General features: G+C 39.3%; 1 protein-coding gene across 2 annotated transcripts in view; it reads left to right on the top strand.

Annotated features, from left to right (window-relative positions):
• The window catches only part of LOC115433343 (fibroblast growth factor 13-like), a 28,952-nt gene extending 9,682 nt beyond the window's left edge, over positions 1–19,270 (top strand). Inside the window, exons 1-5 of one of the 2 annotated variants that reach the window (XM_030154692.1) lie at positions 8,661–9,493; positions 10,051–10,161; positions 12,557–12,660; positions 13,973–14,171; positions 17,033–19,270. In XM_030154692.1, the coding sequence (XP_030010552.1) occupies positions 9,292–9,493; positions 10,051–10,161; positions 12,557–12,660; positions 13,973–14,171; positions 17,033–17,172 (756 nt within the window). In that variant the 5' untranslated portion in view covers positions 8,661–9,291 and the 3' untranslated portion in view covers positions 17,173–19,270. Of the gene's footprint in view, positions 1–8,660; positions 9,494–10,050; positions 10,162–12,556; positions 12,661–13,972; positions 14,172–17,032 lie in introns of those variants that run through there. The other variant, XM_030154693.1, reaches the window with a different exon arrangement.
• Positions 19,271–19,506: the final 236 nt, after the last annotated feature.

Below are 19,506 nucleotides of genomic sequence, written 5' to 3'. Positions count from 1 at the left end.
CATTAAATCATAGAGACACAAAAGTCATTAATTAATAACAGTGATCCGGTGAGGGGAGTTTGGATTATGTCACAACTTGTACACATGCATGATGAGGACAAAACCCAGTGAAAAGACATGGTAGGTGTATGAGTACTGATGGTGAGGGATCGCATTAGTTAAAGTATATCTTATCTTACCTTATCTTATCTTATCTTATCTTATCTTAAGCCACTGTGTCTCTGGTTATCTGCTAAAGTAGAGCTAACATTAGGTCAGTTACATGGCTGAAATGTAAACAGTATTATCACGTAAATAGAATGGAAGGAAATGTAAAAAAAAAAAATTCATAAAACTGAACTTTGACCTACTTTTCTGAAAATATTATCACATCTATTCTGGGTCTCTGGCAATCTATGAATCCAATTTGGTATGAATTCAACCAATAGTTTTGCTGCTACAGACATTTAAAATTTCACCCATTATAAGTAAATGGAGGAAAACAAGGAATTTAAAAATTCATAAAAAAAATTTAAACTTTGATCTATTTTTCCCAAAATGTAATGACATTTAACCTGGATCACTGGTAATATATTAACCAAATTTGGTATGAATTCAAGCAATGGTTCTGCTGCTACAGACATTTGAAATATTGCGTATTATAAGTAAATGGGGAAAAAAAATTTAAAAATTCATAAAAAATTTTAACTTTGACCTACTGTTCCCAAAATGTAATCAGATCTATTCTGGGTCACTGCCAATCTATAAACCAAATGTGGTATGAATTCAACCAAAAGTTTTGCTAGAAAAAAAAAGAGGAGAGAAGAGAAAAGAAGAAAAAAGAGAAGAAAGAAAAAAGAAGAAAGAGAAAGAAAAGAGAAAAAAAATAGAACAGAAGGAAATGTTTTAATTTATATTGAATGTGCAGAAACTGAATACCTCGTTTTGATTGTCTGATCCAATATAGAGTGAAGCTGCTCCAAAAGGGACAAAGGCATGGTGGCAGTGTCTGATTTTTGTTCTCTGTTTTTTTTTTCTTCAAAACCATCATCAGGAGAGCAGAATGAATAAACAGCAGTAATGGGTACCAGGTGTGTGAGCTGATGGCACAGGTGCATCAGTTATGCTGATGACACCACATGCATACTTGTGAGATCCAGCAAGTCTGGATGAGGTCTGTAGGTGGAATCCTGCTACCAAAGTCTAAACTCTTCTGTCTGCGCCCCATAGAGAAATATGTACAGTAGACAATGGCAACAGGCTGAATAATGCCACATGTTACACATATGATGTTTATGAGTTTAAACTATAATTTACCAGGCAGTGAAAATATATAGTTATACAGACACACACCCAGAGGTAACATCTTATGGCACGATGTCGCTGTAGCTCCTAATGTAACTAGATGTGATAGTTTTCATCCTCTATTAATACTTTTTCACAAGAATACACTGCAAAAATCAATATCTTACCAAGTGTATTTTTCTCATTTCTTGTCAAAATATCTCATCACGCTTAAAATAGACATAATCACATAAAGAGTAACTTGTAAGTGAGATATAAGAACTTATTTTTAGACAATAGATATTGAAAATCTTATTTGATGAAACCTTACCAAGATCATTTTCAATTGTTCCACTGGCAGATTTTTTTTTTTTTGCTTAATTCAAGACTTCTTTGCTTAATTCAAGCAAAAAACAAAAAATCTGCCAATGGAACAAGTGAAAATTATCTTGGTAAAATTTCTTGAAAGGAGATTTTCAAGATCTAAGCTCTTATATCTCTCAAGTTTCTCTTTAGGTGATTATGTCTTATTTTAAGTCTAATGAGATATTTTGACTAGAAACGAGAAAAATATACTTGGTAAGATTGGATTTTTGCAGTGTAAGGTGAAATGTGTTGAGGTGGTGCTACCTTTTGATGCATCCCTGTGAGATGTAGTCCAAGGAGCCTTTTCACATTAAAGGTACCTTACACACACTATGTTTTCATAACTTAGACACTATGCTTTAAATTGACATGAATCATATGTGTAATGTGACATCATTTAGCACCATCAAAAAGGTTCTGTCTCTTTCTATTGACCGTTGAAGGGCAGAGGTTTAACTCTATATTTTCTGTTGACGTTCCCCTCCCTCCTCAGTCTGTCAGTGTTTTCAAAGTCACACGACAGAACAACCACTAAGCAGCAATTACACGGTGAAAACAGCAAGTTCTGACAAAACCACTCCATTTGCTATTGTGTGGATTCATTCATTTTCATGTCATCACTAATCTCCTAAACTATTTTCACAAAGACACAGATGCTGTGCTCAGCTTTGCCCAATAACAGTGCAGTGTTTCCCATTTTGGGTTTCACCCAAGACATAATAATGCAAAACTAACATTTTCACATCAAATCAAAGCTAACTAAATGACATTTCCCAAGTGTAGCCAAATGGTTGTCAGAAATGTTCCTCAATGGACTTATTTAGCAAGTTTTTTTTTTTAAGCTTTCTGGGTGAATCTTTTTTATTATCAGCTCCAGCTTTTTGTACAGTGTTAATTTTGCTTTCTTTCTCAAATATCATCAAGAAAATGGTTCAAAAGAACATAAAAAGCAACATGTTTATAGTTTGACTGTGGTTGTGATCAGGATAACATGCTGTTCCATACTAGTAGATGTCAAAGTTTAGTCAGGATACTGTATTGAAACCACTGACATGTTTTAATGTAAACAGATGTTATTGTGGCTCAAACTGAAAGTTGTATTTTTGAGTTGGAATGGTGTTGGCTGAAAAAGTATAAGTATTGGTGATTAATACTACATTATAAAACAATCAAGTCATAGGTGACAAAAGACAAAAGTTGCACGGTTGATGAGATTATGGTGTACAGATTGAAGAAGTACAATCTGATCAAACAGCCCAGTTTTTTCCCTGCAGCAGAGTCTTAGTGCATTAATCCAAACGTATCCATAGCAATAACACAATGTGGAAAAATGCCTGAGACTAAGATTTAAGAAGAAGATGCATAACATTATTCATGTTCAGATCTATGGAGGCTTTTAAAGCAGTGTTCATTTGCATCTACACAGCAAATGTGGGAGTGTTAAAATTTCAGGAACAGTGTTAAATAGAGTGTTGGTGTTGTATTAACGCTACACTGCAATAAAATAACATTGCCCGTGTTACCTTTGACAAATGAAAGTTTTCAAATCCAAGTGTTTTTAACATTGATGTTAAATTTAACTCTGATGTGGGTAGATCAAGCCACGCCCTCACGTAACGGTTCCACACCCACACCAGAATGAGCAAGGCCACATCGACTCATGATGTTTCAGAATGGCTGCTTCAAGAACAGGTGTTCGGCTGGTTACACCTTCAACCTCACTGGTGGAAGAGATTAAACACACCTGTGGAGACTGAATGCTCTGGAACACTTAAAGTAAGGAACCGTGACAGAAGGGAAGGACTGAGAATTTCTAAGGCTCTAAGAACAGAGTTGAAGGTTATCTTAGCGTGACATTTTTAAATAGGGAAAGAAAATAACATGCAAAGCTTTGAAGACTTACAGCATGCGAAAAGTGTTACTTTTGACACTGTATTTCAACACCAACACTAGTGTAGTGTGGATACAACACTGGAAAGTGTTGTGTGGAGTTACTTTATAACAATGAAAAGTATTGAACCAACTAAAATTGGGTGTTAATCTTTTAACATTTTCAGAAGTGTTACCTTGACACTGTACAGTGTGAATACATATAGACACTTGTGAGTGTTAATTTCAACACTGTGGGTGTTAAATTAACACAGTTTTTTTTGCAGTGTCATAGCAGGGTCTTCTTCTTTCAAAAGTACCTCCCACTGTTAGACGTGACCTCCGTGTCTTTGTTCATAAATAATTGTCTTCCACCTGAGTTCAGTCCATTTTGGCTCCTTCTGAGATGCCACTGTTCTTTTATCACTGCTGAATACTTTATATGTAGAAATTTAAACCACTTCACTTCTGGTTATTTATTTGATTAAAATGTTTCACTTTGACCAGTCAGACAGTATTTTGTTTTTTGTTTTTGTCTTTTTTCTTTTCTTTTTTTTTTTTGTTACCAGTCGTTTATATTTATTAAGCTCCTTCTTGATGCCTCGATGAATTTTTGTAAGTTTGTGTCTCAGACCAAAATGATCTTTTGGATCTGGAGTGAAAAAGGGTTTAGAACCTGTGTTTTACATAACAAAAGTTTTTCATTTTAAAGTGATGCAGAATACTCACAAATTGATGTATGGGAATTCACCAGAATGCAAGAAATGAAGTGTGTGATGTTTAGAAGGACCCCCAGATTCCTACTAAAGGCCCCCCAATATAGAAATAATGGATACACCCATGACAGTAAGATCACATTAGACTACACACACAAACACACACCTTGCTTACTAGATCCTTGGATTTGGGAACGGCCTCCTGGCTGCCTCCCTCTCTTATTGTGCCAGATCAGCGGGGCCTCGAGATGAATCATTAATGACCAGTTCCAACGGCTTAATGGCCTCTAATGTTCTGTAATGATCTCTCGCCAACGCCATGTGCGCTGCCTTAATGGATCCAATGCCGTGGAGAATTCTCTGGTTTGAACTTCGGTAATTCCTCCTGTTTTCACGGAGGTGAACACAACAGGAAGAGCAAAAAGCCATGAGCACAAGGCTCCAGAGCTCCTCGGGTGCAACATGACTTTCCCTCTCCGCCGATCAACTTCAGGTAGGAGAAATGATCTGAAATGGACAGATTTGGATGGTCATAGTTAGCAGATTTTAAAGGAAGATGGAAGAATCGGTCTATTGTAATAACAATAATAATACAGAGAGAGCAAAGGAGGGCTGTTTTATTACAAGAAGTTAGAAGCACACTCTGGAAAACTGCAGATGTAGAAGTAAAGTTGTGTTATTTCAACTTGTTTGGTAAAAACTCAGTAAAACATGACTTTTAACAACTTTAAGCGCTGTCCCTGGTGCTGAAAAACACCAGACGCACCCTCCCTGCACTTCTGGACTCCAACAAACACTTCTATTTGAGAAGTGTTTTGTTATTTATTTCACCCTGTCGCAAAAAGTTTCCAAGGTCTTATCTTGTAATCCGTAACATCTGTGATTCTGCTGTGTAAAATTGAGGCTTTTAGAAATGTATGAAATGAAGACCCCCGTCCTTCACGCACAAAGGGCAGGTTGCCAAATGGATCACGGTGCCCAGTGGACTCAATGACCCAACATTACTTAAAAAAACCCAAGCAATTAAAACTGAATGTTTTTGGCCTCTCTTTGGAAGCGATGGATGAATTGCTTTATTGGCTTAACATGAGTGAACACCAACGCCCATGGGGACCTTGAATCAAAAGCGCCGCCGCTTTGCTCTCGGTCTAATCCCTTTAGTGTCTAAATCCATGTCAGCCTGCAAGATGGTTTCTTACATCATCCAAGAAAGACCCCAACTAAAACTTTATCCTCTTCCAAAACAATTTAATTCGACCTCAGATGACCCACATTTTATTCAAAGTGCAGCTTTCATTTGGAGTTTTTTATTAATGTTCTTAATACAGATGCTTTTTTGGGGGGGTACTTTGTTTCTTTTGTGTCTGGTTTGATAATAAGAGAAAATGTACTTTGTCTATTCTTTCAGTGAGAGTAAGTGAGCTGATTATAAATCCAAAACTAACAGAAGGACAAACACTGTTTCTGTATTCATTTGACTTTGACTTCCTTCTGTATAGGCTTCAGTCAGTCTTACAGAGGCTTGAATTGAGTTGTGATTCTTACACTTTCTGCTGATGGCTTTGTATTGTGCAGAGCTGATGATGCTCTTTACTGCTATTCACTGGTAGACTGAGTGGTTCACACATCTGGGCTCTGTCTGTCTGGATATTTGCTGTAACTGTATTCATTTTTTCTCCCTGTGCCACGTTGAACTCCCCACTCCCCGAATCTGCCTGTAGACGACACCACTGAGCCCCAACCTAATCATACTGACGATTACTTGCTTAACTTTATCTTCAACAGAATAATGGCTTGAACATATGTCCTTGTAAATCAGTCACTTGTGATTTATCAACACAACAACCTGTCACATCACGGTGTCATCAATGCCATTTTTTTTATTATAACAAACCATTTTTCTGAAACCAATCCCTTTTTCATTTTTGTGGCTTTCCTGCTTGATTGGCTGTATGGTCTTTCCTATTGGCTCAGTTATTGATTTCTGTAACATCTAAATCTGTTTCTGTGTTGATTTAAGGCATAAAGGTACAGGGGTTCCACATGATTTATTTTATGTTACTCTGTCCAGAGTCATCTTATTTGATTTATGGCCCCTTGCATTGTTGCATTGCATTCTGTTGGCTCTGCATGTGGCTTTGCTTTTAAGGCATATGGGATGGATTTAAAAGCACAGATATCATGAATGAAAGATGAGGGACTGAACCTACAGTCCTTTTCAGTCAGTCCATTACATCGGTTGTGCAGAATTGCTTTCAAATTAATCTAGTCTTAGATTTTTTTAAAGATTGATTACCGACATGACTGATGTGTCAGCTGTCTTGTGAAATGTACAGCATTTGGCTTTCAGTGCACATTAACACTACATATATAACTGTCTGTACATGTAAGAGTCTTACCTAATCAGACCATCGTAACTCCATCTCCGGTCCATGACAGGTCAAAGGCTCCACATCACTGACCAGGTCGTGACCTTCTCTGTCCACATTTAGACCAGTCCTTCACTTTCACCTCCATCCAGTGACTTAGTTTCATAACATTCCCCTGCTCTCCAGTCATGTACTTTACTGCTCACCACATCCTCTTGCTCTCCAGCCATCGATTTTCACTCCCTCTTCCAGTGGAGAACGGCATGCATTGGCTCTGCCTGCTGCTTGGCGCCAGGTGCCACAGGTCGACCCCAGCGGTGAGTCAGACGGCTCTTTGTCCAAAGCCTCTTCTTCCTCTATAGAGTACCAGTTGGAGATACAGTTGCCATGCGCCATTACAGCTGTATCTCTCACTGACAGCTGTGCATCTGCTCTCCTGTGGGGGATGCCTGTGGCCAAAAGACATGCATGAAATGCCTGACTGCTGTGTATGTGTGCATTTGAGTGCCTCTGCTGGCGCTAATGCAAAGGTAACATCTAGAAGACGACACAGCCCATCCAGACTGAAGAGCTGTCTCCATTTTCACCTTCTTTCTGCACACTGCAGGCTTTCAGCAGTGGTGAACCTCTGCACCAAAATACGATGGGAGCCCCTCCTTTCACCCTCCCTCTCTTTATCCTCTCTCTAACACTCCAGAGGTTTTGCTTTCTCTCCATCACCTAAATTTACCTTCACACCCCCCCTCTTTTTGTTCAACTCATGCCTCGACATATATACATATAGACATACATACACATAAATATATATAGATAAATAACCTTTCTCTCATTATCTCCAGAAGAAAACACTTTGTGGATTGTGTGATTTGGGGGAAGTAGAAAATGAATCACATTTTCTTTTGTATTGTCCCCTATATGATGAACTGAGAGCCCCTTTGTTTGATGATATGTGTATCTGAAATCCTGATATGTTCTGGAGCACTGATGATGACAAGATGAAATGGTTGTTTAGTTCTAATGTATATAAATTAGCATTATTTGTTTGTAAAGCCTGGAAAAAGCGGCAGATGTGTTTGTTTAAATAGGTCAGTATTTTGTTTTGTTCATATCTATTGTGCCTATTGTCTGGTGTTTGATTTTTGGTTTGTATTTTTGGTGTCCTATAAGCCCATGTAAGGGCTGGGCATGTTCTTTATGCAAGACACAATAATAAAAACAAAAATTCATTCATTCATTCATTCATTCATATCTCCATTTCCTTCCCTTTTTAATACATCTCTCACCTCATTTCTCCTGACTTGCCTCCATTCATCATGATCTTCTCCTCCACTTCATTTGTAGGTTGTGGATTCTCCATAAACTCCCCACACTCTGTCTGTGTCAGGTTTTCATGTGTTAAGGTGACATTACTTTGACTTATGTTAATTTCATCAAGACTCATCCTAACATCAACCTAAACTTAACCTTAAAAGTCATAGCCCTCAGATTCATTGATCCATGTAATGGGGATGTGAATTTTGTCCCCACAAGAGAGCCAGTCCCCCACGAGTGACTGTGGAAGTTGATTTATGTCCCTGTAATGTAATAAATACTCACACACATGCACACACACCACACACACACACACTCAATATCTCATTTTCTCTTATCCGCCCCCTTTTCCATTATTCTCCCTCTAATTCATTCACCTGTCCATCTTCTCTCTCTTTCTCTCTCTCTCTCTTTCAATTCACTGTTTATTTTCTTCTCTCCTCCTTCTGTATTTCATCCGTCCCCCATCATCAACACCTCCCCACCCTCGTATCATCCATCAGTATTCAGCATAACATGTAAATATCATGCCACGTGGGGTCCGGGGCTACAGGTGCCCTATGAGAAGGAGCTGCCAGGGCCCCCCCATCAGAGACCTCAAAACCTCATCATCCGAACCCCCCTCCCCACTGACACACAACACGTACACACAACACACCTTCCTCCTCCTCTTCCTCCTCCTCCCCCTCCCCTTCCACCCCCTCTCTCCTCCTCTTCTTCTTCTTCTTTCCCTTCTTCTTCCTCCTCGGGGCGGGCAGGGCTGCAGCAGTTTTATGAACGGCGGCGCGGCTGCATCATGATCCCGTTCTTACCGAATCAGCCCCGAGCCGTTTCATTGACAAACATTCCGGTTGCTGCATTTCTCTCACGGACAGCATCGAGGAGCGGAGCATCGCCGGGGGAGCGGTGCAGAGCAGCAGCAGCAGCAGCATCAGCAGCTGCAGTCAGCATCAACAATAACCCCCGGTGTCGTTCGCACCAGTTTATAAGCTGTTGATCCGCCACTCGGACCTGGACTGGATTATCACGCATCCATTCTCCTCATTCCACGCTCTCTTGGGACAACTAAAGCATCACCTGAGGGGGGGTGGGGGGGGGGGGATCAGATCTCTTTTTATCACTCAGAGCCCTTCGGGGATGTGAGGCTCCACAAACTGACACATTATTGGATCTGTTTAAACACTTCCATGAGGCGCCCGGACGCACCGATGGAGGATTCTGGACGCTTTTCTAAATCATGGAGATCTGTCAGATTGCAGCGGCCGGTGTGTGATGCGAACTGAGCCGTGGGTGGTGTAGACCCCCTCCCTGCACCCCCCACAGTCCCACCGCCTTACCCGCCGCGAACCCCTCCTTCAACCGGGACGCACAGCCTTGTTTCACTCCACCGTGGGAACATGTCCCGGGCAGCGGCTATCGCCAGCTCCCTCATCCGGCAGAAGCGGCAGGCGAGGGAGCGGGAGAAGGCGAACGCGTGCCGTGGCAGCGGCAGCCCGAGCAACAGCAAAGGCGCAAACGACAAGCCCAGCAAACTGAACGTGTTCTCGCGTGTCAAATTGTTTGGGTCGAGGAAGAAACGGAAGAGAAGGCGACCACCAGGTCTGAGGGTGGGGGAGAGATGAGGCCATGGGCTGCACCACCACTTAACCATCTTTACCATTTACCACCACCATCATCATCATCATCCTCCTCCTCATCCTCATCACCACCACCAGTCAACACCATTTTCTCTCATCCCTAAGCCTGGTCCTTCCCTTCATCACTTCCCCCTTTCTGGATGGTGTCCGTGTGTGTTTGGAATTAATCCTGTTGCATGACACTACAATCATCACATGTAAATAACTTTGTATTGTCCCACAGTGAAGTATGTAGCAGTCATAAAAGATGGAGACCCAGAAATCAGGATCCTAATGTAAACAGAACTGGAGCTTTTCTTTCTTCATCTTGTCAGTCATGTGCAGGGGGTCACTGGTTAATACTGCATCCTGTAGACCCACTGATTGAGAATATAGGCTCAGTGACTGGAAATACATACAGCTCCTCTTCCTCTGACTCTTCTGGCTTCCTGCAGACTGCTGGATCTGATGATACATGTGATCACTAAATGAATGAATGCAGTTAAAGTGTCTCCCTTCCTGTGCTCTCTTTCCTCTCAGAGCCCCAGTTAAAGGGCATTGTGACCAGGCTTTCCAGTCGCCAGGGCTTCCAGCTGCAAATGCAGCCCGATGGCACCATCGATGGAACCAAGGATGAAGACAGCACCTATGGTATGTGTGTTTCATGCCTCTGTACATATCATCAGAGTAAAATGTATTCAAATTGAAGAAAATTTTACTCTACTCAGATAACATTTCTCTCTTAAAAGAGTATAATTTACTCAATGGGTAGAGCTCTCCAAACTCAATATAGAGCCAAATTGACTCTTTTTGAGGAAAATACTTTTGACTCAGGAAAAAATGCTCAATAAATTTTCCTGTGTGCAGAGGAATGTTGGCAAACTACATTTTGCATACACATATCCACTATTACTCTTACACTTTTGAGAACATAAGTTAGAGACAAATGGAAAGATTTGTTTACAGCGTGTATCCACATAGCTTCTCCATTAGTTTTCATTGTAAAGAAAAACAATATTTGAGTAGAGATTGGAAGAAGTATGATTGAATATTGTAGTATAAAATGTTTAGTGCTTACACTGTTTATTAACATGCAGTACATTACTGTAGTTTAGAAAATAAAAGCTTTTTAATGTGTCAATGACTTCTTTTCCCATATTACAGCCCTTCTGTGTATTACTTTCAAAAAAAGTGGATCATTGTAACATATTGGCTGTTCAGTATTGAGCCAGGGCTGATTGAATTTAATTCCTCTGTACCCACTTAAATCAGCTTGAATCTAATTTCAACACAAGTTTTGCTTGTGAATCTCGGTCCAACAGGGAACTCAGCTTGGTCACTAAACAACATGTCAACTGTTCATTTAGTCAGTAATCTGGTGCATGTTTTTCCACTAAATGTCACGGTGTACTCCAGGAAACAAGACTCCATATCTGCAGAATAAACAGTACAGACTTCAAGTCCCAGAAAATGATTAAACAAACCAGTGGTAGTGGATGCTAGTTAATTTTGCCTCGCTCTATCACTTTCTCCCTCTCTTTCACACACACTCGACGACATGTGATTGATATAGCTAATTCAGTTATGTTGTTGTGCTTCAGACGGCAATCACTCTCTTTCTCGCACACAGTTGGTGTCGCCAGCATCGCACATTAATCTCTGCTACTTCTCAGGCCACCAACTGTTGTGCAGAAAGTGAGAGAGTGAGATGGTGATGATCAAAGTGTGTTCTTTAATTAGACGATTATATGATGTATACATCATGTAAACGACTGCCCACATGAAGCCAGTCATCCATGAGTTGCATTTGAATGGCTAATCCATGTAATCCGTGTCTCCACATAACCACAGTCATTAGAAAGAACATGGTTGACTAAATCAGTAATTAAACGAAAGCAGGAGTCATCAAGCTGCCTGCAATAATTATGTCTCAGCTCCAGAGCTTGTACTGTAGAAAAACTTTTTTGCTTGTGTTGCTGATTGAACAGACAAAACAAAATGAAGAGAAATCAGTTTCTTGTTCCATATTTTAGCACATTGAAAGGAGTGTATAACGCAAATCTTCCAATTCACCATTAAAATATGCCTGAAAACACTCTGAAATTAATTACAGTTATATGTTTCACCCATAACTGAACAGTCTGGTTGAATGAATGCATGTGTGTCAACAAGACTGAGAATGTCCTTGATACTACTGCACAGATTCTGAAATGACAAGTCAGCTGAGAAATAAATGGATTTCTCTGACTTACTGTAGCATAAATTTAATATATAAGTGCCTTAAAAAGACAAAAAGGCAGCAGTGAACTTGTGTTGTTCTTATTTCTTCCTATTTTGACATTTTTATTTGAGACAGTAACTGGCATGTTGTTTTGTTTGATTTGATTTGGTGAGATAAGTGAGTAAATATTTGTTTATTGCATCACTTTATGTTACAAAGTGCTTCACAGTAATAGCGGGCTATCAAAGAAAAGGAAAATAATAGAATTCATAAGGCAGCCACATCAAGGAAAGTGAATCAAAATGCGCACATGAATAGATGAGTGCAGTTAAAAGGGAATAAATATAGGTTGGATATTCTCCAGTTTTAGGGCAATGACAATAAATGCTTGCCCTCCTTTCAATACCAGTCAAGCTATGTGGATTTCTAGTAATGAAACCTGAGACCTAAGACCTTCATAAACGCACATACAAGATAATATAATAGTATTCTGTAACAATTTGGATAATAGTAGAAACAGCTGTGACCTCGCAGTTAATGGTTCTTTTGTAGAAACTACCAAATATTTTCCAAACCCTGCTTTTCTGTATGCCTTCTGATAATTCACACCCTTTCATCCCACACTTAATGCCAGGCAGTAAATCATCAGTGTAATTCAATAGCCTTAGCGCCTGACTGACCTTGTAAAATAGCATGTGCATGTTAAAATGGAGGTGTCATAATAGCGGACCTTGATATTGATGACGATTCTTCTGTCTGTTTTCTCTCTGTTTGCTGCGTGTGTTTATTGCGTGTGGATTTCTGTGGGGGTGTGTGTGCACGCAGCTGTGTTCAACTTGATCCCGGTGGGGCTCCGAGTGGTGGCCATCCAGGGCGTCCAGACTAAACTCTACCTGGCCATGAACAACGAAGGCTTTCTTTACACCTCTGTAGGTTAACACACTCACATTCGCTTGCACACAGATGTCGCTTCTTTAGCCCTCGTCATTACTGACCAAGATCTGAGCTTTGACTTCAACTGAGTGATGAAACAGCAGCTTTTCAGTGTCCCCAGTCTTTCATTATCACTCCATCATCACATCAATACTTTAACTACAGCATCGCCTTGTGAGTCAGCTGACACTGGGTGTTATAATCTAGTGTCTGAACCTTTCTTATCTGTCTACTGATATTGTGGTTTCTCAGTCAGGATTGATTTCAGCTCATCCTGCAGCCTTATTTTGTTTATTCCCCTTCAGTCGTGCTTTGATAGAAAGATTACATTCATTCCATTTACACCAGCCTCAAGAAATTAGTTTTCATGCTTTACTCAATCAGAAATACACTTGCATACCCACTGTGCATAAATTTTCTCAGACAGGTCAGAAAGCAGTGTTGGCTGCACTGCACTGCATTAAGTGCCTCACTTTAGCTCTGGAGCAGTGAAGGTGGGTGGTGTAGATGCAATAACAAAAAAGAATCAACAAAAATAAGGCACACTTCCCACAATCTAAACACGGACGTGAGAGTAGAAGATGAAACCTAACAAAGAGGAAATAGAAAAGCGGTACAAACCTAGGTGTAATAACAGCCACACAGCTACGCCTCTGCAAGCACGTATGCCGCAACAATATCAGGCCCATCACGTCCAGTCCTGGACGCTTTGGAGTGTTCACTATGGTCATAACACTGATACTCATCTTTCAACCTCATATTACATCCACAATACAAACACACAAAATCTTTCTAGAGCTAAACACCCTCAACATATTATTGTTTCTGTGCAGTAAGTCAGTAACTCTGTCTTTAAATGTGATGATCACACACACATCTCATGCCTTCAAAATCATATTAGATTACTGGATGACAGAGGGAGAGATCATTCTGTCTGTTTCCTCGTGTTTCCCCCGGCAACCTGGTGACCATCTTTCTCTCAGTGGGCTGGTTGGTATTCAAGGGAGTAGCCGGTTGCTATGGAGACACAGGAATAAGGAAATGCAAATGTCAGCTGTCCTAAGTTGGTGCAGTTTGTTCTTTGAGACTCGAGCCTGGTCGAGATAATGACTCAAAGAGCGTACCAGCTGATGGATGAATACACTGATGGCGATATGGAGGAATGATTGAACTCTCCTTAATGGAGTTGCTATTACAAACTTCATCTCTCCAGCTGCTGCCCCCTCCTACTCTCTATTCCTATTTAATCAGCTTCTTGTCTTCTTTCTTCTATCATCTGTTGCACTCTCTGCCACATTTGGGCTTCAGGAACATTTCACTCCGGAGTGTAAGTTCAAAGAATCTGTGTTTGAGAACTACTACGTCACCTACTCCTCCATGCTGTACCGGCAGCAGGCCTCGGGCCGGGCCTGGTACCTGGGACTCAACAAGGAAGGAGCGATCATGAAGGGGAACCATGTGAAGAAGAACAAGGCCGCCGCACACTTCATACCGAAACCACTCAAAGGTAAAGCTTGTAACAAAGTATATTTAATTGCTTTCAAGTAAAACATCTGATTTTGGCTGCTGAACTGAAGTTAATTTATCCTGTGTATGGAGATTATTAACTTTTATAACCTTTCAGAGTGTAAGGTTTAGAGAAATCTATTAGTAATTATGTTTTCATTAGTGTATAATCACGTCAGAATAAGAATCACTGTGTTTTACCTTTGAATGAGCTGTTCGCAATTAACAAGGGAGCAGGTCCCTTGTGTTTTCATTATGTTTCTACAGGCGCTCTTAAGCTTATATTATAACATTCAAAATAATGACTAAATAAATGACAATCACATTTTTAGTTGTGCAAAAAAAAAAACCTAATAATGATTCAGCAACTGTTAAACGCCCACACTCTTTAATCTGTCTCATTAGCTCTGTGTGTCTAAGACTTAATAGATTTTAACTAGAAGTGGCGACTCCCCGGAAACAAGCAAACAATCGAATCTAATCACCTCATGTCATCCGATTTGGTTGTTTAATACTTGGTTTTCGATAAACGTTACATCACAACCTCACAGCAGAACACTGCCCACTAAAAACACAAGCAGCAGTTTCTAATGTTTGAGAAGTTTGGCAGAAACTAGTGTCTTACCACAGATACTAAATCTATATATATTCTAAAAAAGACTTCATGGTTGTGAGGGAGGTCAGAGATAAATAGCAGGAAAAAAAAAAGTTGCAACTGGCTGTGATATCTGCAGTCCCTAAAGGTGTAAATTCTGTTAAATATAATTTTTTTTCATTACTTTGTCACTTTATATCATTGTTTTCTGTTTTAATCAGTGCTTTGTTGAAATTCCAGTGTTTGGGGTCCAGAGAGACCTCAGTTAGAATCAGCCAGTTCTACTTATGCAGCTTTAGTAAATGGAGCTATTTACTAAGCAAATTTTGGCCACGGGTTGTCATTATTACATTATCACATTCATACTGAAGGAGGTGGACATTGATGAAGCAAATTCAGATTTCTTCATGTGTTGTGTCTATTATGCACTATATGCTCATTTCATACTCGCTAGCAGCTTTCTTACAATACTTCTTTTTTTGTCAGACGACATTAATTATATAACTAATAATATGCTTAGAATAGATGTGTTAATATTTTGTTAGTTTTTACACAGTTGTTTATTCTTGGAGTCCCCAGAGACCCCAGCCTGTAGTCATAGATGTTAAATATATCAGTTGGATGAAGGTTAAAGCAGATATTAAAGATTTGTTTAATGTACTAAAATACATGCTATCATTAATTGTAAAGCTTTTTAGTCTTTCTGAAACTGTGGCTTAAAAACAGTAATACGTAAACTGCACACTGTTTTTGGCTAATTATTGTAGTACCCAAGCTCTGGACGATTTGCCAATATGAATATCCCACAATGCAATGCAGTCATGGCAACAATGGGCATTGACAGAAGGCAAACAGAGCCCAGTAGCTGGTTGTCAGTAGTGTTACACAGTTACAAGTGTAGTCTGTAATATCACACTGATGCCATTAGAGGTGAGATCAGCCGGTTACCGTGGTTACATGCCCCCATCTGACTGATAAGACAGCTTTCAGGAAGTAACACATATTCACACCCAGAGCAGTGTATTCGCAGAAATGCATTCTGTTTATTAACACAAAAGGATGAACATTAAATATGTGTATTATGTATATTGTACACTGTATTGGATTTTGTACAGACCCCTGATGTAAATAAATAAATAATTAGGTCTGTCAAAATTAACATGTTAACGTGGATTAATCCATCTTCATTTTAAATCTAATTAAACATTTTAAAACAATTAACCCATCTGTAGCGCAGAATGACTCTGAATATCTGGCAATGCATTTTGGGCAGTTTGTCCAATAGAGTTAGCATTATGCATGAACAAATGGGCAGTTAATCTGGTAGTGACAGGCAGCAGAACCAACCCATAAAGATGGAAGATGCTAAACAGTATGCTGGCCTTCTGGATGGAAATATGAGGACAAAAAAAACAAGATGGAACAGTTGTTTTAAGTTGTTTTGTTGAAACTGTTGAAGGTGTTTAATAAACACTTTAAATATTCCCTTCTTTCTTTGCTCATGCAAAATGAAACGCGATTAATATAGATTAAAAATGAATTAATTTAATCGTGACTAATCGAAATGAATCCACAGCAACCCTGTGATTAATCTGATTAAAAATTTTAATTGCTTGACAGCACTAAAATAAATATACAGTTTCTGCAAAAAGGTATGATATCAACTGGAGGTAAACATACATTGTTGCTCCTCTGAAACTAATTTGTGTATTTACAGCTGTTCATTTTATGTTGATGCTTTACTTCATTAACCATATTTGCAGTTTATCATATTTAGAACTTAACTTGGTAGAAATTTTATAATAATAATAACTTTATTTGTATAGCACCTTTAAAAACAAAGTTTACAAAGTGCTTTGACAGAGGGCACAACAGCAGGATACACGAAGAAAATAAAATAAAAACACTAAAACAGAAGCAACACAATTAGAGATATGTATGAACAAGTTAATTATCAAACAAGATCAAATTTAAAATTAAAACTAAAAATTAAGGTTAAAAAGGCAGTAGACATCACATAAAAGCAATTCTATAAAAATGTGTTTTAAGAAGTGATTTAAAAGATGTTACTGATTAATGTCAAAGTGAAATTAATACTTCTTTTTACTTCACACTTATACTTTTCTAAATGCAGATTCATATATACTGCAAACCTCCACGCAGCTGTCGACACACCTAATCTAACTAATTCAGATAGATAAGTGGAAATGAAGTTATCCATTAAGTGACAATTGAATTATTGATTGTTGGTTTATTTGTGTGTTCAGTGGCCATGTACAGAGAGCCCTCCCTCCATGACCTGACAGAACTATCACGGTCTGGCAGCGGGACACCGACCAAGAGTCGCAGCGCTTCAGCCCTTCTTAACGGCGGAGGGAAGACACCAAGCAACAATGACTTATCCTAGCCCCCCCGTCCCTCACACACCCACACCCACATTCAGACCTGCACACACACACACACACACACACACATACACACACACACACCTGCACATACAGATCTCAGGCCAACATGCCCACACATCAGGCTGGTGAGGGGAGGGAGGGAGGAGGACGGGAATGTGTTCTTCCACTTAACGGAGCCCACTGTGACTGACTGTGATGTAAATAAACCAAGGACAATCAATCCATCTGGCTCTGCTGCTCTAGTCTGTGGAGGATCAAGAGCCAGACCTCCACCACTCTTCCCTTGACTACTCTTCCTACTGTGTATTATACTCAGAGAGAACAAGGGAGGGAGAGAAGGAAAAGAGGGATAGAATGAGCCAGTCAGTCACAAAGATTTAAAGACTGTTACTGAGAACCAAAGAGTCCAAGTGTTAAATTAAAAGGCAGGTGGTGAGAACGTAACCGTAATAGAGACAAAGGCAGAAGGATCTTTATCTAATCTACTGTATGCTATGTTTACACAGAGCTCATGGGGTTAAGTCATATTTTTAAAAACGATGAAAGTATTCCTTGTACACTTATGAGGACTGACTATTTGTTTGCATGCAGGTGCGCCTGTGTGTTGTGTGCGAGTGACTGGTTGCTGTGCTTGCAGTTGATGCGTTGTGTGTGGGCAAGTGAGCGCGAGTGTGTGCGCACGCATGTGTCTGGGGGGGGTCGGGATTTTACCTTTTTAAGATCAGTTGTATATCAACCTCCTGAGGGCTTTAGCAGGTTAAAATAAGGTTTACTGTATATGCTTCCGTGTTTACTTCAAGCAATGCCGTTGTTTCTCTTTCCATTTGTTGTTGTTGTCACTTGCTGTTTGTTTGTTTGTTTGTTTGTTTGTTGTTGCATGGAAGCTTGTGGACCTCTGCTCAGTAGCAGCATGCTGAAGGTCCTCTTTTTTCTGGTCTTGCGTGTTCCTGACCAAAAGAGAACACTAGTGAGCCAATAGTGTCATACCAGAACACTAGTGAACCAATGTGAGGGTGTTAGAACACTACTGGACCAATAGTATTGCACCAGAATATGAATGGACCACTGGTGTTGGACCAGAACTTTGGTGAATCAATAGGAGCACAGATTAACTTAATATTTTGGTTCCTGCTGTGGACAAACTAGAAATGCACTAAATAAACTGTTTCTAAAGAAGCTGAATGGCTGACTTGCCTTATTTTATCAAGCATTTACAATACTACGCAAAAATCTTAAGCTACCATTAGGTTTGTAGGTTTAGCGAGGTTATAAAGACCGCACATGTGCATTTCTCAAGCTCTGTATCAACATATAGACTACTAGAATATATAGGAAATGTGTGAAATGAATTAGAAACAAAAAATTGGGAAAATTATATGAATATTATTTAAGCTATGTATTATTATCTGGACAAAGAAAAGAATAAAAGATAATCCAAGTGCAAAGAAAACATCTGCATGTGATACTTGGTTGAATGGAGCACAAGATGAAAGTAATGGAGGAAAACTTCAAGACAGCTGATCCAAGAGAACTCAAAATGTAATGAGCAAAATGTGTGTATGAGCAGAGGTCACAATAAATTCTGACTTTTAGCATTAGACAACATGTATTTGTAGCGGATTTTTTTCTTGTATCTAATGAAGAGACTTACAAATAAATATGCATGCTCATTTTTACCCTGCAGAAACCACAATGCTAAAGGCAGCCTGAGAGTTTTTCCACAGTACTGTATATCTACGCATCAAAATGTGAGAAAAATTAGATGATCTTTTAATATATTATTACTAGACATTCTCTATAGGTGATCCATTAGAATATACAACTATTTCTAGCATTTATAAACAGTTAAACTAAGCACCAAAAGGGTGCAAGTCTCCTGTTAGAAAATGTGAGGATTAAATGAAAACTCTCAATGACGTCTTTTTGGCTCCAAAAAGGCAAAACTGAAATGATGAACAAAAACTACAAGGTGTAACAGCAGAAGGTTTTGGTTAATAGGTATAACTCTCCATTAATCATTTGAGAAAATGTTTGTGCCATAACTGTACAGTCACTCCTTTCTTAACATGCTTTTCACATTAAACTGTGGAAATATTATTTTTGTATTGTTTTTATTGATGCTCAATCTAGCCCGTTACTGATTCATGTTTTGGCCTGTAAAATCTGAATAATACAGACTCCAAGCTGTTGAACTGTGTTCTTTCTTTTATTGCTAAAGTTACACTGATCTTGTACTGTAAACTGTAAGAAAGACACAGAGAGCAATAACTTCTGCTGCCTCTTTCTAGGATAAGTTTAATTTGTCTTTTATATTTTGTAGGTAAATGCCTATT

This window comes from Sphaeramia orbicularis, chromosome 14, assembly GCF_902148855.1.
Source record: "Sphaeramia orbicularis chromosome 14, fSphaOr1.1, whole genome shotgun sequence".
Taxonomy (NCBI): domain Eukaryota; kingdom Metazoa; phylum Chordata; class Actinopteri; order Kurtiformes; family Apogonidae; genus Sphaeramia; species Sphaeramia orbicularis.
The sequence above is the reverse complement of the archived record's forward strand: the minus strand, read 5'-3'. Positions and strand labels throughout refer to the sequence as shown.